This window comes from Argiope bruennichi, chromosome 8, assembly GCF_947563725.1.
Source record: "Argiope bruennichi chromosome 8, qqArgBrue1.1, whole genome shotgun sequence".
Lineage (NCBI taxonomy): Eukaryota > Metazoa > Arthropoda > Arachnida > Araneae > Araneidae > Argiope > Argiope bruennichi.
The window spans coordinates 68,376,247-68,404,049 of record NC_079158.1 but is presented as its reverse complement, the minus strand read 5'-3'; the positions used below and the strand labels follow the sequence as shown (position 1 = coordinate 68,404,049).

The window sequence follows — 27,803 nt, the reverse complement described above, 5'->3', positions numbered from 1 at the left end:
TCTAGTTACTATACACGTAACATCTTGCTATCTGGTCAACAATTAGCACAAATATTGAATTGCTAATAATTATTTTATAGAGTTTGCTATTGCTTTCTGCAAGAATATTGCTTTTAATCTGTATGGTGAAAGTGGATATTATTTAATATATAATCCAATCTATCATAGTCCATATCTGACTTATAATCTATTATCTAATTATCTGTTTATAAAATTCTAAATTTACTTCTTCATTATTAAAATTAAATCTGAATCTAAGTTATCTGTTAAATTATCTTTAAAGTAATTCTAAATTATCTATTATATAATTTTAAATTAACTTTAAATATAATTTCTCCAAATTTTGCTTGAAAATACTGTGGGACATAAGAAAAGTATTAGTGAAAGTGTATGATAATTAATTAAATAGTTATTTTTTATTTGTTAAAAATTGATCAAAAATTAGGGCTATGAGCTTTAAGGTTTATGCGATAGAAATAACGATAATATTTGAAATAAATAAGTGAAAAAGTTTTAAAAATCTTTTTTAAATAAAAGATGGTTAGAAAAATTCTCAAGCAAAAGAATTATTATATGGGACTTAAATTTTTTAAAATAAAATTTCATAAAACTTAAACTTTTTAAAATAAATTCTTCCCCCGATAATCAATTAATGCATCGATAGTTTTATTTTTCATTCTGTTTTTACCTCTCAAGCTCATGTACGGCATATTTCCATTATTTTCTTTTCGCGGCAATCAAAGAAAATAATGGAAATATAATGGAATGCCGCTTTTTGAGAATGTGTTTTATCTCTTCCCCCCCCATATATATATATATATAATACACACACACACACACACACACACACACACACACACACACACACACACATATATATATATATATATATTATGGGTTTTATGAGATTTTTGTTAGATTTTAAAAATAGATGAGTTCAAAGAAATATTTTAAGCAGATGATAAAATGTGAGAAACTGTACATTTTATTTTCAATTTGAAGAAGATCTAGCGTAAAAATGTCAAAAATAATAAATTATTCAATAAAAATATTATAATTGGAAAAGGCATATATATATTACGAAAAAGAAGTCAATTAAGCAAAAAGACAGCCATATGTGCCTTTTAAGACGGAAAACAACCTCTGATTCCAAAATGAGACTTGCATGAAAGAAAGACTAAACACTCAAATTCATTACTCTTGAATATTTCTCAGAATGAATGTTTATGTCTGTCAGAGCTCTGGACGTTTCGTTAGATTTGTAAGTATTCATTAGAGCAATGAAATAGCGGCTAAACACTCTATTTTGTGATTCCGATTTTTTTTTCAAAAATCGGACTTTAATTACCCTTTTTTTAATTTCAACCTCCCTGAACTAATAGGAAACAACACAAGTTTGCCATACTTCCAGTTTTCCATCAACTCAATAATAATTTACAAGTTACAATTGTAAAAAAGATCTGTTGAGGTATTTTTAATATCGCTTGGACGAAACCATTTTGAGTAAAAAGTGTTTGTTGCCTTTATCCTTCGTTTGAAAATATTATGAAAAGTCTTATTTTGCTTTTCTATGTGTCTTTTTTTTGTTTTTCGGTTATTGCCGTTTTGGGCATAGAACTGATGAAAATTTTTATTTTCTTTAAAAGTCTTCCAGGAGGGCTGAGATATGAGGATGAGAAGTTTCCAAAATGGCAGTTGATTCTGGCCCCGCCTGAGTGGGTACATAAATGGTGTGGGGTCAAATATCCCCAATCGATGACGGGAAGTGCTTCTCATGGGAAGGGGTTGTACCGTGGCCGGTGATGATCCTTAGGCCACCCCAGATCGCCAGTGCTGTCGCGGCGACCTGGTCATTCAGATTTTTTCCGTGTGCCTCTGGGCGGGTATGAATAGTCAATACGTGATTTTCTTTAAAATTAATAATAAAATAGAGCATCGAATAGGCACAATTGATTTTCGAATAATTCCAAAAAAAAGTATATATAATCCTTAATAAATGAAATCGGCTTTTATAAATAATTATGGTTATTATTATTTAATGCATACCTTTCATAAGGCTTCTCAACTTTCTCTAGCAGGCAGCTTCCAACTTCTGCGCACGATGAATTCAGGCTACCGACCATTAGTATAGAAGAATTTGAGTGCAAACAACCAGATACTTCTAGAGGAAGTGGAGTACTTCTGTAACCACTGAAGAGTATGTTGAAACCTATCCACCCGGTTATAAGACTACCAATGACAATACTAGCTACAATGACCTAGAAGATGTGAAATGAAGCATAATTATGAATAAATTAATAGAATTTTACTTTAAATGTTGCTGAAGATATCAATATAATTTTTAGGAGTTAATATTATATTATTTAGGTAATTCTTTTTCACCGGAGGAATCGTATAAGAGTAAACTTCCTCTTCTGCGACTTACAAAAAGAAAAGAAATAAAATAAAAAAATAAACGGGGAAAAATGCGGATATATTTTTTCTTTGAGTTTCAAACCCAGTGAAGTATAAAATATCAAAATTCAGAAATTAAGGAAGTCAATTTTTTAATTTATATAATAGTTTGTATATATTTCATATATAATTGTAAAATTACAATTGATAATAATATAAATGCAAAAACATTTCATTGAACGAAATCAATTCTAATATTTTGAGATATGAAAATTTGATACACTGTGATGTAAAAGTTAACACAATGAAAAATTTCAAAATACTTTTTGTCAATTTTCCTAACATGATTTCAGTGTAATTTGATACATGTATATGCACAATATTAAGGCAAGAAAAATTGTAGTAAGCACGTTGCAAATTATTAAGAAATTTAAAACAAAATTAATAATTTCCCAAAAGTTTAGAGAAAAAGGAAGTTAAATTGAGATAAAGAGGATTAAAAAACCTGACTGAACATCCCTTTTTTTTTTTGCTGATAAATTCATAAACACGAGATTCCATCGCATAAACTAAATCTTGCATAGTTGGATACCATATATCCTGTCTGGAGCTGTTTTCATTTATAGAACTTTGTCTACCATTATTATAAACGTTGAGACTTATGATGCCCCAAAGACTCGCCATTGAGTTAAGATCTGGGCTCGATGCATATATCCTTTCTAGAGCTGTTTTCATTTACAGAACATTGCGTACCATTATTATAAACGTTGAGACTTATGATGCCCGAAGGACTCGCCATTGAGTTAAGATTTGGGCTTGATGCTGACCAACAGGGTGTCTTTATATTCTAAAGATTAAACTTGTGTGTTATTTGCAGGTTGGATCTAAGCACTATCTTGTTGAAATTCCACTTAGGTCCATCTACAAGCTCAAACAATGGCAGCTAGTTGTCTTCCAATTTCTTAATATAATGCTGTGTTTGGTGATCACTGGTAAAGTGCAGAGATCATTGTAGTAAAATGCTCATAATGAAGTCTTCACTGAGTCACTGTCTTCTCTGAGATTGAAAACAATCGCCAAGGTATTCCTCATCCTTCATCCAGGATTCCTCTTTCCTTTCATCGCTACCTATCCTTGTTTGCAATTTCGACCTGTATGATATATGATTTTGATACCAAAGTATTCATTGTGACCTATATTATGGCTTCAAAGTTGATTTTTTTTTCATTTTGTATTGGGCGATTACTCCTGTTTCCAAAATTCGTATCATATCCTTTGATACCGAGACCACCGGTGACCTTGGAATTTGACGAATAATTATTAGTTGGGCATTCGCCAGTCTTTGGATTTGACGATAACAATGCTTATTTGTCACCCTTGGCTTCATAAAACTGCTTTTTGCTTTTCGATAAAACTCGACATTGGATGCATCTCGAAATATTGTTTGATCGATTAATTATAGTTTAAATTTGCAAAACGAACATACTTTTAACTTGAAATTAATAAATTTTCCTAACCTCAGCATTTTGGATTTCTTTCAATCGTTGTATTTCGACTACTGCGATTGAAAAAAAAATTGTTTGCTGAACTTAAGTATTGAAAGTTTGTGATGCCATTTCCTTTAAATTTGTATATTTTAACAAAAAATAATCAAACTCGTAATCATGTCTAAATTTTGGAACAAGTAGATTTACGTTTACAATAATTTGTATTACAGCCAAATAAATAAGACTTTCAAAATCCTGATTTCACAGTTCTAAATTTTAAAGCTGAATGACGTTAGTGTTTTAACTTTTTCTCGGCTGTTTTATCATAGATAGACCTGAATAATCCCAAAAAAGATTGTTGATGTTGTGTTATAAAATTTTTGACTTGCTGTAACCCAATGTAGTTTTCGTAAGTGTTTCTATAAGAATGACTGGTTGCTAAGATTGGTATGATAGCTGGCTTCTCCAGTACAAAGTATTATCTTCAGTAATTAGTTCTTCAATAAGTTTGTTTAGAATTCTATTAAAAATTTTATTTCATATTAAATTAACTAAATCCAAAGGGCCAAACATAAACAATATAAAGACTTAGTAAAGGGCAACATTCAATTACGACCTTCACTTCAAAAGCATCCAATCTACACGCTGTCAATATTTGTTTCCCTTCTTTCATTATCCGTCCACCACCTGTCAATGTTTGTTCTTCGTCTGTCAATATTTATTCTTCACATCTCATTGATGGAATCCACGAACTGATAATGTTTGTTCCTCTTCTTTCATTGATGGCATCTTCCACCAGTGTTTTTATTTTTTCCTGGCGATTGTGTATTTCATTCAAATGCCAAAGCCAAATGCTTGCCAATAATGTAAAGGAATGTGTCCTTCATCCATCTGATTTTGTAGATTGGTTTATTCACTCTTCATCCAATTGGCCTGAATTATTATTCTCTTAGATATTTTCGAAAGAGTAACAACTGAACTATTGCTTGTGTTACTGGTTTTGATCTCTTATATATTATTTTTAAACCATTATCACGAATTATTTTTATTTAATTGTACGTGGTAAGTTGCATAATAAGTTATTGCTTTTGAGTCTGTGACTCAATGCCATGATTTAAATTTCCAAATACTTCGCTGTGATTACATAAAAGTCATCTAACAAGATAGAATTTATTATGACAGAGTTCAGCATGAAAAATGAAAGATTATTTTGTATGGAAGCAATACCCCAACCTTGTCAGAGGCCATGTGGGATACTTCATGGGGCCGGCGAAGAGCAACCCCACCTAGCATGAAGCAACAATTATACTAGACACTTGAAAATAATTAGAAAGAACACCCCCTTAGAAAGAACACCATATTGGTCTTTTTACATTAGGAGAGAACTAAAGACAAGAGCTTTGAAAAATTATCCGTAACAGAAGATTAAATGACTAGAAGTTTTAAGAGTTCTTCGATGTCAAGAGACATCCAAATACTTGGCCATCTGAATCTGTGTTTTCGCCATAGTGCACAGGTTTCGATCGCGAGATTTGTAGAGCTTCTTTTGGTGCCACTCTTACAAGTTGAACATTTGTCCAAAAAATTGCTTTGATGTGCAGAAAATATACCATGTCCAGTGTATACTTTGTTAAGGTAAAAAAAACCACCCTCACTTCGGTTAACAGAAACGTTTTTAAAATGATGATAGATAGTTCACTCCTTGATGGAATTATTCCATGTCTCCTGCCATTCCTTAATTATTAGTTTTTTAATCTCATTTCTGAATTTTTGAATTTGAATTTTGAATCATTGGATTTTTGGAATTTGAATTTTGGAATCATGGGAAATTATTTTATATAAATAATTTAACCTAAAAATTAATATTCGAGCTAAAGACAGGAATTTTAAGAAAGGTTATGCTTCAAAATATTGGAAAGGATTTATCTCAAATTGTCAAAAAAGAAAAGAGAAAGCCGAAAGACAAAATATGTTATGGTTTGACATATTTTCTATGTATTCAAAAGTGTACTATCTTGACTAAGTTGTCGTGTAACTAATTTATCAGTCCTAAATATTCCCGATAACAAAAAGTTGATGAATACTGAACATTGGAAATGACTACCTTATCAGAAGCTTTCCTTGTTAAAACTCCAATGAGGAAGATGGCTAAAATGGGTCCTTCAAAAATAGCATTAGAAAGCATCCCAGCTGCTAACATGCTGTCCATTTTGGATATAGATAAACTGAAGCTGATGAAGATGACGCCATATACAATTGCTAAACATAGAAGTATATTTCTATGACAACGTTGCACAAATTATTTAAGCCACTGAAAAAATTTTAAACATGTTTTTATAATAAATATTTTATTGTGGATTAACACAGAATAAGCAAGTAATGTGTTTATTTATTTTTGATAAAGAGATATCAGAATTTTATAAAATTTCTTTTATTAAAGTTAAAAGTCTATACTAGACAAAAGAGTAAATATTAAATAATCGAATTTAATATGTATTTTCAGATAATAAAATTTATGATAATTGATTTTTTAATTAAATGTGTGCGTCGGATGATGTATACACATTATGGGATCAAAAATATTATGGCAATTTTATATTCACGCATTTTTCTGAATACCTCTAGAAAAACTGGAACTTTTTAAAACTTCTGTTATGTAAACAATATACTTTTACTTATCTAAAAATTTGGTCACAAAGACATTTAGGGGAATGTCCAGAAATTTATAAGTAAAGAAAGTATTTGGACTCACTTCGTTTGATAGAAGGCAAATAATGGTATGAAGTTTGTGAAATTAGAAACAGTTTATTCAGTGTTTAAAATTAGTATTATATACTGGATGATATTATTACAAATCTGTAATTTTGCTATCCGACACGGCGTGCTGAGCTTGGCGACCGTTTGGCGAGTTGGTGATGAATTTGGCGAGTTTGGCGACTGAATGGATAACACCAGAAAGTTCGAGAAGTTTCATGATCCATCCAGTAATAACAGAGATACACCCAGGTACGCCCTGATTGGTCTGAAGTTTCTAGTCCCGCCTCCCGGAGCTATAAAAGACAGACCTCTGAAGCGAAGAAGAAGTCGTGTGTATCGTCAGAAGTTGTGTGGATAGTCAGAGGCGGTGTGTGGTGAGCAGTCGGAGTCGCCGACAAAATAAGGTATAGGAGGATTAGACAGCAAGAAAGCTGCTGAACTATAGCAATTAAATGTGCTGCGCTATTACAATTGATTAGCGATATTTTTTGTAGAAGAAAAATTTTGTAACAATATAAAGATTAGTTAACCAAAAATTCCAAATTTTTCCGCAAGTGTTTTGCTTATAAAATGCAGAGCTTATATTCAAATTATATGAAACTTGTATTGAAAACTTATGCGACAAAATATTATTTAAGAATTCTATTCAAATCTTAAATGAATCTTATTAATACACGAAAGCCCATGAATATTTTAGTAATTAAGCTGTAAGCGGCCATGCTCGAAATATAGATTATTTTTTTTTAATTTTAAGGCTAGTCATATATAGGCCAACTCACATAAGAATTGCTATCAAAATAATTAATGAAAATAGAGATATTACTGTTAAATTTCATTTGCTCTTGAATAGAAGCAAAGTTAAATACAAACTGATGTTCACACATTTTTTCACAAATTAATTCCATGGATTGGTAAAATCCTAGATGGGCCCACCTCTTGGCGACTTATTTGAAATCTCGCCAAGTTGACTACTAATTGAATATTTGCTTTTATTATTTTTCAATTAAAAAACGATACTTGAATAATTAAATATAATAAAAAATAAAATAAAAATAAATAAAACAAAAAACTCCATCTAGGTTGCCACACTGGCGACGTTATCGTCACTCGTTTGGCGAGAATTCAAAGAGACGCCAAGAGGTGGGCTGTGGTAGGATCCACCCGATGGATTTTTCACAAGTTGATATTTTTTAAACTTGAATTTTTGAAGAGCTGAAGTAGTTCTATAAAAGATTAGAAACATACTAAATATCCCTTCATACTTAAGATAATACCATAAATTGTAGTGAATTACGCATCATAAATAATAGAAGATTTTATTCTGTTATTCCTCTTTTTATTTGCACAAACATTATTCTAACTTTATGAACTTGACTTCGAATTTGAAATATCTTGGCATAATTGTGCTTTTTATTTCCTACAGATATATCAATTACTAATTTGAAGTGACAGCACCTATTGTTGCAATAACACATTGTTTGGTCTTCGAGGAAAGCTGTCCACTGGTATTTAGAATGTTTCTGCAAAAATTGCATTTATTCTAATAAAAGAAATGTCAGAAATATGAAAGTCGTAGTCTAGGTCGAAATTCCAATTCTTTCCACAGGCGTTGATGAATCTGATTCGCTGACCCAGAATAAGTATTTTAATTCAATAAAACACATGAGGGGTTAAGTAGAATGTCAAATTCGAGTTAGATAACGTCTCAAATCAGTGACAACGCTTTCCTGTTTTTTTTTATTTCAAAAATTATGGGCTGCTGTTGTGCAAAATACTTTTAATTGTGCTTTATATTTTTAATCAAAGTGCACCATGTCAGCAGTATAGTGTCTGTGAAAATAGTAGTAAATAAAGTTATAAAGTTTTCTGTCAATTAAGATGTGCAATTTTCAGCAATTTATAATATGTATTTAATTTATAGATATGATGAAGGAATATATATTATTTTTTAAAATCTTTTATAATATTAGTTTAAATATTCGAATTCGATTCATGTTTAAAGAATATTAAAATGTGAAAATCTCCTCATCATTTAACTTCTCTTTGAAAAGAACCGAAATGCAAGTCACTCTATAGTCTATGGCTTCCTGAATTTTAAGAGTATTGAACTCGAATTCTGATATAAACTGGCGCATATGTCTAGCTTTGAAATTTTTAAAAGAAAAGCATGCAGTATTTCATGTATGTATGGTTAAAATTTAATTGCTATGAAAAGAATATATAATTTTTTTCATCTTAAAGCCCTTCTTATATTATCAATTTTTAAGCAACTGATTTATTTTTAGCAAGACTTTAAGCATGGGACATCGTTGCCGAAATCGAGTATCTTCAATATTATGAAAGGATGATCCTATAAAAAAACATTTTCCATTTTTTTTTGCATTAAATTTTAGAATATTATTTTGAAATTACTATTATCATATCCTTAAATGATAACAAAAATTCACAGAATTCATTAGCGTCTAGCAATACAATTTTGTAAATTTCTAAATTTGCTTGTATTACTGATATTACAGTAATAAAAGCAAATTTGCTTGTATTACAAATGAATCAATGATTAAGGGTGATGTTTATAAGTTAATTTCATCTCTATTTTCTAATTTTATGTTGAATAAAAGATTTAATATGAAGATCTGATAATCATCAAACTAAAATCTGACATGAATCAATAAATTTTGAATAAAAATCTGACTCACCTAGAGCCTTGCCTATTAAAAGTGAGCTTTTCTCAGTCAGTTTTTCTGAAAAAAATGGTTGAATAAAATCGTAAAATGTAATCATTGCCAACGCATTTTGAGCTGAAGATATTGTGCTTAGAGCTCCACTGAATATACCAGCTATACAAATACCCGTTAATCCTGGGACTGAATGAAATCGTGTAATAATGAAATAAGGGACTAACTGAAAACAGAAAAAAAATGTACTTAAAATATCAATTGAAAAGTTTATCTTTAATGTTTAGATTTTTTGTTATATAATATACAAACTATTATATAATATATATATGTATATAATGATATATCTTAATTTAATTTAAATCTTATTTACTTTCCTAATTTTTATTTTAAATTAGCCCAAGTTACTTTATTCTAAAAGTTTCGCTTATTTCCTCATCCAAATCCTATTTTTTATTTAATTATTTCTAATACGCGCTTTAAAAAATTTTTGATTCTATATTTTCCACTTTACGATCAAAGGGATAAAAATCTATGAAAGAAATAAATTCCTTTTAAACATTCCTATGATTTCTTTTTCTAAGTCGAAATGTGTCAAAGTAATCCCTATCAGAATCTCTAAATAAAATCCTTAAGGGACAAAAAATTATATTTAATTTGCTCTTATATCGCTATGTAAACAGACGCATCTCTTTGTCGTCAATTTTCCCTGTTCTCAAATATGTCTGGTGATGTAAAATAATTTAATTCTATTCCAAAAGTACATTCTGTTTGCCACACATTTGCAAAATTATATTTACAATATTATATATACATCTATATTATATCATATATTATACTATCTTAAATTTAAAATAAAGTGCTAAGAGAGCTGCAGTTTCAGTGTGAATATGCATTTTTATGTTTTGTGTAAAAACTGTGCATTAAAAACATATATTGTAGCATTAGTTGCAAATGCACCATTGTTTGAGAAACCCTGATATAGAGAGCGATGCTTCTAGTTGAAATGGGCGAGTAACGATTTTTTTTATTGTCGATAATTATCTCCAAATATATATGCATTCCTTGATTAATTATTTACACAAAGCAGTTTTCCTTCCCTGAAATTTATCTAGAAGATTCTCGGAAACTATCAACAAATTATTTAGAAAATATTCATTTTTTTTTCAGATTTTGATCATTTTAGTGCTCTTTCCAGTATACCACAATCTTGAAATATAAGAAAAATCTTACTTGGTCATGCTTTTTTAAGCCTATTTGGGGGTCCAGTACAGGATCGCACAAATAGAAAACAGCGTATAAAGCAACACCAATCCAGGCACCAATAAATAAGCAAAAACCGACTGGAAGCATACTCCAAAGAAGTGTTCTAAAATGGTAAAAAAATATTATTATACTTTCTGCTGTACAACTACAAAAATTAACTACATTGTATTGGAAACTACAACAAAATATATATTTGATTAAACTAACGTAATTAAGATAAATTGTCCTCTTTGGTAACCAGTTGGTTTGTCAAAATTATTAAATGTGAAAAATTTCAATGGAATTTTTTAAGCACGGACAGATATAGAAGATAATCCTGCTAAATGGGATATAAACTCATGAAGTGGTTTAGAATACTATGAAAGTTTTATATGAATTACCAAAATTCTCGGTTTACTCATCAGTGAAGATGTTTTTTCTTCAAATTTCTGACTTCGCAACAAGTCTTATAATGAATTGAGTTTAGAATGCAATTAGGAATTTTTCACATTGAGCAACTAGTAATTTGCACTTAACTCTATTGTACAATAAGAAAAATGCAGAATATTTTTTTTTCATCCTTGCCGAAACTATGAAGAAGTGAGATGCAATAAGAAAAATCGAGCATGTAATTTTGACTTTTTCACTTTGACCGACTGGTAGCCGAGTTGTATAATACAATATTAAATACATTAAATGAATTAACAAATGTACTCAAATATTCAATTGGTATCATTAAAAAGTATTTTTTTAAATTTTGAAATGGCATAAAATTAATTTTTGAATGATAACATTTGCAGAAATTATAGTAGAAAAACTCTAAAATTCAGCTTAATTTTTAATTAATTGTAACTCTAATTAGAATTTCTAAAAAATTGCTCCCAGGCACACATTTTCACTCTCCAAATTTGGTAGCTATAGGCCGAACGGTTTGACCTGTTTTGCACCTTTCTTATTAGTAGAGATAACAGGAAATCATAACTTCATGTATATTTGTGCATCAAAGGTGTGACGGAGTTGAATTATATTAAAAGGTGAAATAAAAATTAATACACATTTTTTAAGTTACCTTTACTTATAATTATAACTTTACTTTACTTATAAATAAATTTAACTTAATTTGTACTTCACTTATAATTATAGAATTAAATTGCAACATTTTAAAGTTTATTACCTTTGCATACAATTCAAAGTTTTTAGGTACAGGCATTTCACTCCCTATTGAACCAATTCTTATTACATATGATATTTCAGTATAAGTTTACTGTAGAAAAGAACGTTCAACTGGATTAAAGCAGTTGAGAGATTAAATATTACAAGCAGTTGAAATAGAAATTATGAAAACCTTTTTTCAGTCAAGTAACTTTACTTACGATTGAGCTTTTTTCTTTTCACCCATGCAAAGAGATCTCTGGATAAAGACTTGACCAGTACCGTAAAATCCAAGGGCTATGCTGAAACCACTGATGAAGACATTCCACGTTGTGTATCTTTGAGTTAAATCGAAGCTGAAACTTTTAAAATTAGGGCGTTAGTTAAGGAAATAGTGAATAATCATAATGAAATTTATGATATTCACAATATAAATGCACACAGATTGAAGATTTGTAAATAAATACAAAGAAAACGTCATTCTGTGTAGGACCATTTTTCTGAATTATATAGGGAATAACGTATTATTTTACCCAATCTTTATTTTCGAAAACATCGGTCCTAGATATGTGCTTTTGATAAAAAAAAAAAAAAAAAAAACATTTTTAGCAAACATTTATGTTTTGGTATTTTTGAAAGTAAAAAAAAAATCACTTAAAAATATGAATTTTAACTTTTTATATAAATTTCTGTTACGATAGTGAAAAGAATAAAGAGAAAAAGGCGTACCTCCATAACTTGCTTATTTATTATTGCATCTTAACAAAAATGATGCCGATAATAGGCTTGTTTATATAGACAACTGATTATCCAAGTTAAATAACACAGATAATTAATTAGTATCTCAAAGTTTTTCCTTTACAGAATCGACTCATTTAGAACTGAAATCATCTGATCTGAAAATATCTTTAATATTTAGCCAATTGCGATATTACTACGGCCGTTAAAGCTATTTTTTCACAAATAGTGGATCGACAAATACAAATAAATTTAATATGCGGTCCTCTAAAAGACGGTGTTGCAGATCGGCTGTGGGAACTTTGCAATTTCTGCGGATATATCATAAACTGTTCGGGATATGCGCACAATTTTTTAGTTTCTTACATTTTAACATGTCACCTTACTTCCATGCAAAAATTTTGGTATATTGCAATTCACTTTTGTCCCATTTTCATGTTTAAAATAAAAAAATGTATTAAATTAGTATGTATGTGCATTTGTTTCGTGATTTAATGAAATGATAATTTTCTTTTGAGGAGTAAAAAGATTTTTGAGAAATACATACTAAAAATATTGTCGGAAGTTGTAAGATTAATTTAATATTGTATGCGCCATTTTTCAAAATTCTATAACTCGAAATATCAAAAGAATTCCATAAAAGTTGACTACAAGGTTAATTTCACGTCGACAAATTGATTCAGTAAAAAAAGTGGAATCTCGTGACAATAATAATAATATTTAATAACCCCTTCGCATACAATGACGTGTCTGACACGCTCATCGAATTATAGAATATTTAGTGTTATGTCTGCAATTAAATGACAATTTTAAATATTTTTAAAATGCAAAAAATCACTTAGAAACACTAAAATATCTCATACGCTCCTTATATTACTATGAGAATCAAAATAACAATGAATATTTAAAATAGGATATGTCTTCTAATTAAGAAATTCAATAAATTCGTATGTCAAAGGGAATTGGTATGTCATTAAATACATAGTATTTAATTAACAATGCTAATTAAATGCAACCTAGAAATATTAATTAGTTATCTAACTATGTTAATTAATTTTGTTAATTAACACGGTTAATTAATTTATCTATCAAACAATGCCTTCGACCATTGCATATACACCTACGTTGAGAAGATACGATAATAAAAAGCAAAGTTACAGAGGTATTCTTTTTTTATAACTTTACATATATTTATATGTAGTAAAAGTCTACATGGATCCTAAATAATAAAATATAAAACGTTTCTCTTTTACAGAAGAAAAATTGACATAGATATTTCAGAAAAAAATTTGAATTGACTCAATTTAAATTTAAAATTCCGATGTCCGATTTTATTTTGTGCATCAAAAATTTCAAATTTAATACTCAGCGACACTCTGAAAATAAAAAAATAAATAGGATACATCTATGACAGACAATTGAGAAAATAAAGGCAAAGTAAAGATAAATCGCTGCTCTCTATAGGAAATTCAAATATTATAAATATTTAAAGATGGATCCCTTTTCAAAAACATCTTATCGGGATAAAACCTTCCATTTAGTTCGTCTACCTTCATTTTATTTTTAAAGCTTACACATAGCTATGTAATAATGATTACATTGTTGCATTTAAATTGTAACAACTTATTTAAAAGTTAGATTCATAAACATATAAATGATACAGATATGCTAAAAACGCATTATGTTCCTTTTGAATAATTTTATTTTTAGCTAATATTGTAATATAACATTAACATTTGTACGCTCTGTAAAAATTTTGGAACGAAAACATCAGTAGATTGCAGTGAGGTTTTTGTAAATTGGATGAAGATTTTGGATCATTGGTTTTTCTGAAATGTTATACTCTTTAGAAACAGATAATTTTTTCATTAGACTAAAGTAAGCACTCAACTTGTATTGCTAAGGGAGTGTAATTTCTTGACTGTAATGACAAATTCTAATAATTCTTACCTGAAGAAATTTAATCTTCCACCAGCAAGAGTACGCGTATAGAATTCTCCTAACCCTATTTCGTGAATTCCAGTGAAGATTACAGCAAATATACAGAAAAATGCCAGTATTTGTTGAAAAACATCAGTCCACAGTACAGCTTTTAAACCTCCCTGGAAAAAGAAGAATAGCAGTGTAAATTTATCTAAAAGGAAAAAGAAAGATTTTTAACGGATGTTGAATAGATGCTGAATAGATGTTGAATAGAACCGAATTTGATGACTAACTTGGTTACAAAATGGAAGGCTCTCGAATAAATGAGAATTTTTGCGATATATCTATTGGGATTCGGGATTCGTAATTTCTTCTCGTACATTCGATACTCTGTCACAGATAGGGATTGCAATACCGGTATACCGGGATACCGAATACCGGTATTTTGAGCCATTTGTACAATTTCGTAATACCGGTATTCACAAGTTTAAATACCGGTTTTTCGGTATTTACTAGAAATTTTTTAAATTGTCTCCACTATATGTTCAGGTATCGCGAACATGGCAAAATAGTATACGTTTTTTGTTTTTATATCTCCATAACGGGCGAAATTAATTAGCTAATTAATGGCTTAATTAACTGCTTAAATCTAAATTAGCGAAACGTGGATTATCCCTGAAAGAAAATATTGTATCCATAACGACTGATGGGGCAACAATTATGAAAAAAGTTGGAAAGTTGATTGGTGCAAATCAGCAGTTGTGATATGCACATGGAATTCAATTAGGAGTAATAGATGTGTTATACCGAAAAAAAAAGAACAGAAGAATCCAAATAATGTGGATATAGAAATTTCGGATTCCAACTTTGAAAAGAGTAAGAGTGAGAGTGACATTGACAATGAAGATAATGACAATGTAATTGTGGAAGAAGATATTGCTAATGAGAATGAAATATTAACCTATCAAGAATTGCTTCCTATAATTTATAAAGTTCGAAAAATGGTTAAGATATTTAAACGTTCCCCTATAAAAAGGATATTTTACTAAAATATATACTAACTGAAAATAAAACAGAATATATGTTAATATTAGATTCTAAAACACGTTGGAATAGTTTACTACTAATGATGGAACGATTTTTGAAACTGAGAAATCCAATCCAAAAAGCAATAATCGACTTAAACCTGTAAATGAATTTTTCAGATAGTGAATTCGACTTAATATCCAGAACTATATCAGCTCTATTTCCAATAAAACTGACTATTGAGGCATTGTTTCGGAGAGATTCTAATTTATTAACAGCTAATGCAACAATAAATTTCATGTTGCAGTCACTGAAAGAACAGCACACATCACTATCTGAAGAATTATATATTACATTGAGAAATCGCTCAGAAAAAAGGCATACCGAAATTGAAAATGTCTTATGGTATTTACATAATTCTAATGATTTTAAAAATGAAAATGAAAAGAAGAAAAGAAAATAACGAATTCAAATCTGATTAATTTAGAGTACAGTTTCTTAAAAAATTTTTCCCACAAACCTATCCACATTTTGAATTCGGTTCAATTGTCGAAGATTATGATGTCACTACTGTCGATAGTGAAAAGGAATTGTCTCTTGAACAAAAATTAGAATTAGCGATAAATAAAAGAATTTCAACGAACCAAAATACAATACAGAAATCAGCTATATCCAAAACCATCCGACGAGAAATCGATTTATTTGAAGATGAGGGGTTTAGAGGTAAATACTTGGAAAAAGTACATCGCGCATTGCTAACAGTACCACCAACTAGCGTAGATTCCGAAAGAGCGTTTTCGACAGCTGGTAATTTTTACACAAAATTACTTTTCAAGCTTAATGGCAGTACAATTGATGCATTATGTTTTTTAAGATCACATTTCAAAAATTTGTAATAGTACCACAGACTGAATAGTGATATTTATACTTTTTTTGTGATTTAAATAAATAAGATGTTTCTTTACTTTTTTGTGAGTATATACTGTTATTATTTATAAGTTACAAATTATTTTTGTGATATTTACACTCTCTAACAAAACTGGCAAATAAAACAAAGAAACACATGTGTTTTCTTTCTTTTTCTAAAATTTCTAATACCGGTATTAAAACCGGTATCCCGGTATTAAGATTTAAAAAATACCGAATACCGGTATTGAAATTTTGGTCCGGTATTGCAATCCCTAGTCACAGAGTCTATAAAACTAAAGACAGCTACAGTCAAAGATAATTAGAGAATTCTGTCTTTAATATCACATAACTTCTCTCCAAGCACATGTACTGTTGTTGCCGTTACAAATAAAAAAAAAGACTGTTTGTGTTCTGTTGATTTTTGCAATAGCTATTTTTATTTACGCTTTGGCTATGTTTTTGTTTTGTTTTTTTGCCTGGAATTTCGTGCCGTTTTGTTTAATAAAACATCGTTATCCTCTATCGAACTTGTTAGATCTTGTTTATAAATAACATATTTAAAAGAAACAGTCGATATATCAAACAGAGAGGTAGTACCAGCCGCTCACTGAGATCATAAACAAAACTGCTTACTTTAAGTTTTAAATTCATAAAAAATGGAGTGAGATAAAATTGAAAAACATTTTTAGGACTTTCAGCTGAGCTACACCGAGGAAATTTGTCAAAAAAATAGAAAATTTTGATTAATTATGAAAACTATTACTTGTTTAATATTTAATATTTTTGTTTTATTTTCACATTTGATATTCTGCGTTTAATTTGACCTTGTTGAAGGAATTGGTTATTCGTTTTTGGATATTAACTTTACCTTTTGAGTTTGTTTAAGTTTTTATTGTTTCTTTTGTATAGCTTGTGTAATTCGATATTTGTGTAATGTTTTGTTTGTTTTGTAATTGTATTTTTGTATTCAAATTCCCCTCTTGCCATATCAGTGGCTTCTACCTGCTGGATAGATTTGTCAATGAAGTCAAATGAATAAATAAATTCAGACTTCCCATTTGAAGTATGACCATCTATAGTACGTTGATGGATGCTTATCTAAATATTTGAGTTGCCTTTTAATAATTGTTTCAAGTGCTTTCAAACAACTTAGTAAACATCAAATACTAGAAAAAAATTGAGTGAGTGTATTAGCACGAATCTGTCATTTTGCTTAACTGTGCAGTTTGTTGCATTCTAAGTAAGAGAATTATAATTAACAGATACAATGAATGTTGAATGAATCCGGTTTTGGTGAAGAATCTTGTGATAAAAATAGAGATACTCGAAAATACAAGAATTATGGCGATATATTTGTTAAAAATCTCCATCGAGATTTGGGTGTGATTTTTTTTTATTTTTAAATTTTTTGTTTACCAGTTAGAAAAACTATATAAGAAAGAGGTTAAAGCGAGTCTATTTTCTCTTTGCATTGTTCATCGCGAAAATTCTCTCTAACTACATTGTTTTAGTTATTACATTAGCGATGTGTTGCGTGCTTTATATATTTGATTACTGTCTTTGCTGTCTTTGCTTACATTTTTGCATTGTTTTGGCCTGCTGTGTTCTTGTGGAAAAAATAAAACTCGGTTGTTGAGCTCATTGGACCACTCTCGCGTATTCACTGGACGAATTTTACAATTAAATACTAAGTGATGAATACATTTTTATGATCATTCTAGAAAAATTACTTCATATTAAAGAAAAATATGTTTTTCTGTACTCACCAAAAAGCAATAGAAAGTGCAAACGCCTCCACATAAAATAATGGCTAATTCCACAGAGATATTGCTGACAGAATTTAAAACTAAAGCCGGACCATAAAGTATACAGGAAGAATACATTATCTTTTGAAAGAAAAAGAATGGCTATTTAACACATCATTCAATAATATATATATATATATATATATATATATATATATATATATATATATATATATATATATATAATATAAAATAATAATAATTCCATAATTAACTTCTTGCTTACCATTTTCATGCTGTACATAAAGGATACTGCATATCTCGTTAATTTGCCGAATCGCATTTCGAGATACTGAAAATGAAACATGTTAAGAGAAGCTGTTTTGTAAAATAAAATTTATCCAAGATACATTAACTGATTAGCTAATTTCAGGGAAGTTAGAACTAAAAATAAATTTTCATCCAATAAACTACTCTAAATGATGTAAAAAATAAGATTATTAAATATTTAAAGGGACAATATCTCTAAGCACTATTTCAAAATTTCGCTTAGTAAATAATTATAAGCTTCAAAATTTCTAGTATTATTTTTGCTGTTGAGTTCACGAGGGGGGGGGAGGTATTTTTAAATGATTAATATGAACGTTATCATCATAATTAAACTAAATTTTAATACAGTTTCGTCTGCATACTTTCAAAAGAAAGCGTTTTCACATGTGTGTGTAAAAGAGGTAAATATATGTTCAGTATACATGGAACCCAAAAATTAAACCCAACATTATTCTGCTGTGGAACGTAGTATGTGAAAAATAAAAACCTTTTAAAGAAAGTAAGTATACTAAAAGATGATGTGCTTAAAATGTTCCTAGGGAATTTTCTACATATTTACAATAGTACAAATTTTAAAATTTTCTATGGGACAGCTATTTTGCTATCATGAATAGATTTGCAAGGGAATGTGACTCAAAATATACATATTGAGTTGATATACCATAATTCATATAAAGAGAAATATTTGACATTTTCTGTTAAGGAGTTGTTTTCATATTTAGAAGTGTAATGTTTATATATTCTTTGGATATCGGCAATAGAATTTTGTTTTTGTGATAATTTAAAAGCATCTTTAATGTTTCAATCTACTAGTTTAAATCGTTTGGTACTTCAAGCATTATAAAATATTTGCAGCCGAAATTTCTGCTTGAAGTGGAGTCTTTTCTCCAAAAAATATTCAAGAGAATTGAAAGGTTTGCATAAATTCAATCTGAGCCAGAACATGCTTGTTTTGCCCATACATCAATGAGCTTTCGTTCATTGCTCTATGAGTGAAAGGGATAAAATTTCCACTGGTTTCGTTAGCAAGTAGAATGGGGTGCCCAACTATAGCAAGACATAGAAACAGAGCTTATATTTATTTAAATAAGATAATATAATCGTGTGTCTTCTAGTACTAAAAAAACTGATTAAAGTATTAAAGATTTATTTAAAAAATATATATTTAGAGTATATTTTTTTTTTATCTTTAAAGCTTTATAGATAATCTACCAGAAAAAGTAATTTTTCTCATTTAAAATTTCTTCATTGTCTTAAGTATCTTATAATATCAATAATAAATTGTATATGTCAATATCAAAAACTGAAACATGTAGAAATTTATCGACATTTAGAGAATTGAGTTTATAACCATACACAAATGAATTTATAGAAGGAGGACAACCTAAAATATAATTAATGGTTTCGTATATATTTAATATTTCGAGTATATGATTTTGTACTATTGCATCAATCTTCAATGAAAAATATCGCAAAGATTCTACAAAATTAACTCGGCCTTTTCTATTTCTATTTTTTAGGCAAACGTTAAGGAAAGATGATTACTTGATGAAAATATTACACTTTTTAAATTCAGCATTCTTAATTTTACATTTGTTTTAATTCAACATAATGTAAAGTAATGTTATTCATCAATCGAATTTTAATATTTAAAGTTTCGATGGATATGCATCTTATTAGTTCGAACTTATTAATTCACAAGATTATGTGCGTCTTCAGTTGTTAGAAGGATTTTGAACAAAATATTTGATAAACTTTTAAACTAGAAGATTGTTTTGTTTTCTCCCTATTACAAGCAAAAATAATTAAAAAAATCCATATTTCTTCCAATATCCACTTTTAGCTTTTTAACCTGCATATTATTGTTTCATTGTTGTTATAATATTTCAATCGTATTTGCATAAATATTTAAAAATACAATTATTTTATAACATTTCTCAAGATCTTATCTACATACTTTAAGCATGATATTAGTTAAAAATTGGACGTATCAAGATATAAAGTATGTATAAAGCTACTTTACCTCATAAACGCTTGAAATTTTACATTGGAAATACACAGGAACAAAAACGTAACACGCAGTAATCATTCCTAATATCCATGGGACAAATATTGTGCCCATTGAAGGTCCAAATTTGTAGGCTTCAGATGAGGTACCTAATATCAAAATGGACGATACTGTTGTAGCAGTTATGGACATTATAACAGGTATTTTAGTTGCAGATCTTCCCGCAAAAAAATATTCATCCATCGTTTTTTGACGACCTCTAGAAAATCGAAAAAAAATTCCTATGGCAGAAGGAATCAAAAGGGACATTATAATAATAATAGAGTCAGTAATTCCAAGATGTTGATCAAAGTTCATTTTCGTTTGAAATTCGAAGCGTGAATGAAAGCGTGAGAATGAAAAAAATTCTTAGTGATGTTGATGGCTATGCTTCTATCACACCATGTAATCAGAGCAATTATCGAAATTCATACAATGCTTATAAAAGGATGAGCTTTTAAGGAGGTCTTTGTTATTTTTAATGAACATGCCATAAATTGCTTATAATTGCTTGCATAAATTCTGAAGGATAAAGCCTTCATTTACTACGAAATAAATATGAGTTGCGTTTATACTCCCTCTTATTGAAGAAATAATGAGCATTCCTTGTTATATTTATGAAAAAAAAGTGTTTCAAGGGACTGCTTTATGGAAATGAGTTAAGATCTTACTCAATGCAACTGCATTATGTAACATCATAACTAAGTATTACATTTAATCTGAAAATTTGCAGTTGAATCTAATATCTGCAAAGTATCTATTTTTTGGAAATTGACTTTTTTTTGCATTTATCGTTTTTTTAATGACATTAATCACAAAATGAGGCAGAGTGTTTCCTAAGTTGACTCTTGAAAATTACAATCCAAAATATAACGACAATCCAAAATATAATTATCTCTTATCAGCATTAATCTTTGTACATAGAGAGTTTGAATAAACACGTATCCTTAATAAGACAAAAATAAAAAAATATATAATTAAAATTAAATTAATGAATTTTAAGCTAAATTAAGAATTTTTTCACTTGATCGTTATTACAAACTAGCAGCCTTTGGTGACCCAATGGATCACCGGGAGCGTTGGGTATATATTATTTCAATAAAATGATTTAGACACAACTTCATCTCCATAATTCCGACAAACTGTAATAAATTGTATGTCGTGTCGTTTTAATAACCATAACAAAATGGCATTATTAAAAAAATAACGATCCGATTCATCTATCGTATAATTTCCGCAATATTTTAACTTGATTCTTTCATTCGTCTTGTTAAGTAGACAAATATTCAAAGCAATTTTTCTCCCTTATCATTCAGCAATAGGAATAAAACTCGCGATTGAATTTAATGAAACAATGAAAATGGTTTGAATTTCTGGGGCAAAAATGTAATTAGTTGAAATTAGACTAGAAAATTATTTTAAAAATTTGCAAATTCTAGGAAAATTTGCCCTTTTCTTAAATTAATATCATTACAAAAATAATATTTCAAATTTTGGAATTGCATCAAATGTATTTTTATGCAATAATATTTTGGGAACGTATCACAGAACCCTTCCACTTCAAACCAGATTTATTTTTAATGAATTAAAAGTTTAAAAAAAATTGCTCCAAGGTAGATGGACATTTGTATCATCCAAGATATATACAGAGCAATTTTATTAATTGTGTGCTAAATGTTCTGGTCTGAAAAACGTGAACATGCATGCTCAATGAAAAGATAGCAGATAGTTATCAAATAAAAGTATTTTTTTAAATTCTTCTAAATTTGCAAACAGATGTTTTAAAATTCAGAGTTAATAAATATGTTGAAGTAAACAGATCGTTGCATTAAGAATTCTAAAGGAAACAACCTGCAACTGATATCAATCTACTTTTGAACAAAAATATTCTGTAGAGTATTTAGGAAAAAATTTCAATGTATTATTTCGTTCATTTTATTACGTTTAAACTTTTATTTGTTTAACAAGTCAAAATAAGCAGTGTTTAAACGATCCAATTATATTACGTTATATTTAAATAAGATAAAAAAAATATAAAAAAGAGACATAACTTATACAGATTTAATAAGGATTTCATTATATAAATAAGTAATAGTAAAAAACGTGAAACAAATAATTTTAATGTAACAAAAATGTAAGAAAGAAGCCACAATTTTTAATGCTATAATAGACTTTAAACAGAATGCAAAGAATTCTATAAAATATATTTTCGAACTACTAAATCCAGGAAAATAAGCAAAAAAGATAGTTTTCCTTCAGAATATTTTATTTACTATTTAGAATATTTATTGAATGATATAATTTACAATAATTTGTATATGAGATACATACAATTCAAAATGAGATTAATGATTTATGCAGATTTACAGAAAATTCACATCAATTTAAAACTCCAACAACTAAAATCTTCAAGTGACATTTACACAGACGAATTCGTGATGTTAAGACGTTTTGTTTTCTGTCAAATGTAAAATTTCTATTTCTGATGACTTTTTCATGAAGAAACGTGCAACAGGAGCTAGGCATTTGGAATCTGAAGGTATAACATTTTTATTCCATCCTGAAGTGTAAGACAAAATGAAATTTTTGAAAAAAAAAAAGAAACGGTAACTATTGATAGCATTGATTTTTTTGATAAATAAAAAAATTTGCTTATAAAATTATTCCTCATTTTTAAAAATATTTCTTAATAGGAAATGAAAATCAGATATTAAATATTTAGAGTTTTATCTGCTGAGAGAGTCATTTAGTTTTAAAGACAAATTAAATAACTATAATGAAATATATTTATCGGCATAATAAATAAGTACAGCTTTTTATAAGAATAACTTTCCATAAAAAATTACTTTTACAATAATTTTTTGAATTACTTATGCAATTACTTTTATAATTATTTTTAAAATTACTTATACAATTATTTTTGAATTAATTATACAATTACTTTTACAATTATTTCTTGAATTACTTATACAATTACTTTTAAAATTATTTTTTAATCACTTTTATTCAATTAATTTTACAATTATTTTTTAAATTACTTATACAATTTTTTTTGAATACTTCTATGCTCTTATTTCGGTTGCTTATTACTTGCTTAGATGCTAAGCCCATATGTCATCAACTTTCTTCCTCTCATCTAAAATCATTCTGTTAAATCGTAAAAAATATTTTTATTAGTAGATTTCTTTTGTTCTCAAACAAAAATAATGTTTAGCACGTTGTAATTTCATAAAGCAAATACTTTTTTGCATTCATTTCCATCGATATACAATTTCACATGCATATCGATAGAAATGAATTTGATTTTGTATTTGTTTTCAATTATTCAAATCATGTTTTTTCTTATTCCTCATATAAATTGCTCTTATAATAAACCGAATCTTCTTTCTCTAACTTTGAACACGGGAAGAAAACCACTTAATTTTATATCCGAAGAAATAATGAAAACACTCGAATTTCTTTGCTCAATAAAAAATAAAAAAATGTTGAAAAAAGTTGTGCAATAAATATTTTTAAAAACTGATAAAATTCAGAAAACATTTTTATGGTAAATGATTGGTGTTATTAAATAAAAAAAATCTGTAATTTTAAAATGGTGTAAAAAAGTTTTGTGTTCAGTAATGTGCAGCAGACTAAATTTTTTTCCAAAATTATGGAAATTCATTTTAACGTTCACAATTTAATGAATACATAAATAAGGAAAAGTGGTCTACGAAGATTAAATCTTTAATAATTGCTTATAGTTTATCAAAAACACTAACGCATTGGCAAAAGTAATTTTATTTTTATGTACTGTACTGGAAGACTTGAAAATTTATAATAGAGAAAAGAAATTTAAGGGATAAAAACATTGTATACATTTTAAAACAAACTTCATGATGTCTAATATAAAAGCAGGAATCATAAAATCATATACTTAGTAGAGTATGAATGCATAAAATCAGCAAATTATGAAAAGAAAGCGCAAGTTTAATCATTTACAAAATTATTAATTTTAATGATTTTTGTTTAATGAATACATTGATGAAAAAAAGGTAGATCGAAGATTAATTCTGTTTTTAGTTTTTAGAAAATTTCAACGCATTATTAAAATAATTTATTTTTTAAATAGTGTACTGGAAAATTTAAAAAATTATAATAGGAAAAAATTTTAAAAATAAAAAAATTGTGCACTTTTAAAAATAAATTTTCTGTTTCTAACATAATTGTAAGAAACATAAAATCTTTTACCTTCTATAACATAAATGCATATACTTTTAAAATCAACAAAAGGAGAAAAGAGAAAGCGGGCTTAATTTTTTCCAAAATTATTCAAATTCGTTTTAATATTTATTTTTTAATGAATATATCGATGAAAAAAAGCAGACCGAAGCTGAAACAATCCATAATTATTCTTTTTAGTTCACTTAGCTCTAATGCATTAGTAAAGCAATCTAGTTTTTAATATACTGTACGGGAGAGAACTAAAATTTCTCATAAGAAAAAAGAAAGTACAAGTATAAAAATATTGTATATATTGTAAAGAAAACCTTATAATGTCTAATAAAATTACAAAAACCACAAAATCATATATTTCGTACAATAAAAACACATATATATTTAAAATCAACAAAATATCAAAGGAAAACATAGGCTTGAAAATTTCCAAAGATATTTTAATTAGTTTTCTGTTCATTAGTTAATGAATATTAATGATATACTAATGCAAAAAAACTTTGATCTAAGACATATTAATTATCAAGGATTGTTTTTACTTTTAGCAAATATCCAACGACTTGACAAAGTAAATTATTCCAGATTAATAAAAAAAATTAAATAATTAATTTATATTATAAGTTAATATAAATTATTCCAGATCAATAAATTATTATTATTGTAGAAAGTTTTTATTTTTAATTTGACATATAAGTCAAGAATCTGTTGCATTAGTTATATTGTATAAATATTAAAATCAAATACACATTACCTTAAACAATATAACATTGTATGAGAGTTTAAATATAAAAAAGAAAAGTGTCAATGAGATTTTACATAGATGTACTCCATTCATCAAATTTGAAAACTTAGAAGAATGAAATAATTCCAGATCAGATATTTCTTTCTTTTTTTATACTCTTCGTTTAATCTACACATCCTGATTTTCACTCAGCTTTCTCAAGGTCAATTAACTCTTCTGATCAATGAACGACGCTATGTTCAACTTAGATAAACCAAACGAACTTCGAGGGTCCATTTCCTTTTTCGATAGCAATCAGTAGAAAAGTCTCTATCAGTTTTCAAATAAATCATAAGGTCTTCCATTTGTAGGAAATAAAAACGTGCATAGCAGTTATTGCAAATCACCATTATTTTTTATTAATTGAAAATAAATTACTTTATAATTCCTATTATATACAAAGTAAAAAAGTTGGAAGATTTTATTTAGTGAATAAATAAAAAAGAATAAAAATGAAAAAAAAAAAATCCGGCTTGAAGACTATTATGGGTTACTTTCAGAGGAGGATATAAATAAGAATTTTTTGTGTGTGTGTGTGCTGTCTTATTTTTTTTATTACCTTGAGTATTCTTGTGGAAAAATATATATACTTTAAATTGATCTAAACATTTTCTAAAAAAATTAAGTTTTTGTACTGTTGACAGTAAAAAATAAACATCACGTCACATGAAAAATGAGTTAACATACTTTGTTTTAAATTTCTGTGATAACTTTTGATTTAATTTTTGATATTTAATTTTTTTATTTGAAATGAAATATATATGGTAATCAAAAATTTAAATTACTCTAAACAAAAACGTTTTGTCAAAGTATATCTTCGTCTTCCGCTTCATTGATGGTATCTTTTTCCGATTCTTTATTTATACATTCCTTTTTATTCATCCAAAAACGAGTAACAGGACTAAGACATTTCGAATCATGAGGTATCACTGTTTTATTCCAACCTAAAATTAGATTTGAAATAATATAAGGACCATACGAAAATATGAATGTAATTATTAACACAACAATACAAAATTGAAATAAATAATTTCTTGAAAACATTTTATTTAACTAAATTTTATTTATAATTTGCTAGTTTGATTTTTCTCTCACTTATTGATTTTTACTTAATAATTTTGAAGTTTTTAATAGTTGAGTCTTTTTGATGACAGTGTAATTTTTAATATTTCCAAGATTTATTAAATTACATGCATAGAATTGATAGATTGATTTGAACACAATTTTAATTTTGGCAATAAATTTGAGTAAAAATTAATTAAAATATGAAGATAAAAAGTAAATAACAAAAAAATTAAAGTGTTTTAAAATAATATTTTTATTTGAAAACTAAAAATGATAAAATAATTTTTGTTTAATCAACATTTTTTTAAAGTCAAATCAAATTATATAAACATAAAACACTCTGAAAGGAACGAAAGAAATTACTTAATCTGAATAACCTTAAAGAAAGTTCTTTGAGAAAATCATTAAAAATAAGAACATATTTTAAATTTGATTAATATTTTATTTTATACAGAATATATTAATCAACTTTGCATGATCTTTCGAATTATTTTCATTCATTTTCTACTTTTTAATGCAGTAGTAAAAATGCCCTTTGAAAATATACTTTTCATTTTTTAAGCATTTTATTCTTCACAAGATATATCATTTAGAACACAGACTAAACAAAAAAAAAATGAAATTTAATATTCTTATAAACTTCATCAGTCTTATTTTTTTCTACGAAGCGTTGATGAAAATAAAAAAATAAAAAAATCAGTCGAATTAAGAAAAATGTAGAATCCTGCAATAAGCAATAAAAAGGAATTCCTAATAGTGTTAAAATAATACTAGCAGTTATTTTAAGTAATGCATTCTGCTTTGTACTATTTGAAGCATTATTTCGATCAAAATATTAAAATTGAATAAATTCATAATATATTGGGCAACCGTTAAATGAGACTGCTATATTTTAACTAATTTAACTCATTGAAATGTAGTAATACAAATCAGATATTTACTATAAATACTCTTGATTAAAAAATTATGAAAGATTTTTAATTATTTTTCATTTTCTTTACGGTTAACAAGAAAAAAAGCTATCTCTTAAGAATTGTTTAAGCTTTTTTTTTCATAAAATTTTGATAAATTTTCTTTTCTTTTCTTAGAATTAAAGTGTGAATGGCTTAATTTAAATAATTATTTTAAAAAATAAGATATTAATCTTTTTTAATGATTTCATGCCTTGAATTTATATTTAAAAAAATTATAATCTCAGCTGAATTTTACAAAAATATATATTACCTGTAATTAGAATCAATGAAAGAGCGATGCACGTTGTGGAAATGGTTCCTATAAAGCTTAACCAAAATGAAGAAATCTTGTACAGAAAGA

The 27,803-nt window shown here is 27.6% G+C and overlaps 1 protein-coding gene across 1 annotated transcript in view; it reads right to left on the bottom strand.

Moving 5' to 3' along the window:
- The window catches only part of LOC129980649 (sodium-coupled monocarboxylate transporter 1-like), a 41,028-nt gene that overhangs the window by 1,620 nt on the left and 11,605 nt on the right, over positions 1-27,803 (bottom strand). The window contains exons 6-13 of the mRNA XM_056091028.1: positions 20,405-20,648; positions 18,073-18,192; positions 14,399-14,550; positions 11,932-12,072; positions 10,547-10,682; positions 9,335-9,539; positions 5,986-6,140; positions 2,047-2,258 (exon numbers count right to left, since the gene is read on the bottom strand). Of these exons, the coding sequence (XP_055947003.1) occupies positions 2,047-2,258; positions 5,986-6,140; positions 9,335-9,539; positions 10,547-10,682; positions 11,932-12,072; positions 14,399-14,550; positions 18,073-18,192; positions 20,405-20,648 (1,365 nt within the window). The remainder of the gene's footprint in view (positions 1-2,046; positions 2,259-5,985; positions 6,141-9,334; positions 9,540-10,546; positions 10,683-11,931; positions 12,073-14,398; positions 14,551-18,072; positions 18,193-20,404; positions 20,649-27,803) is intronic.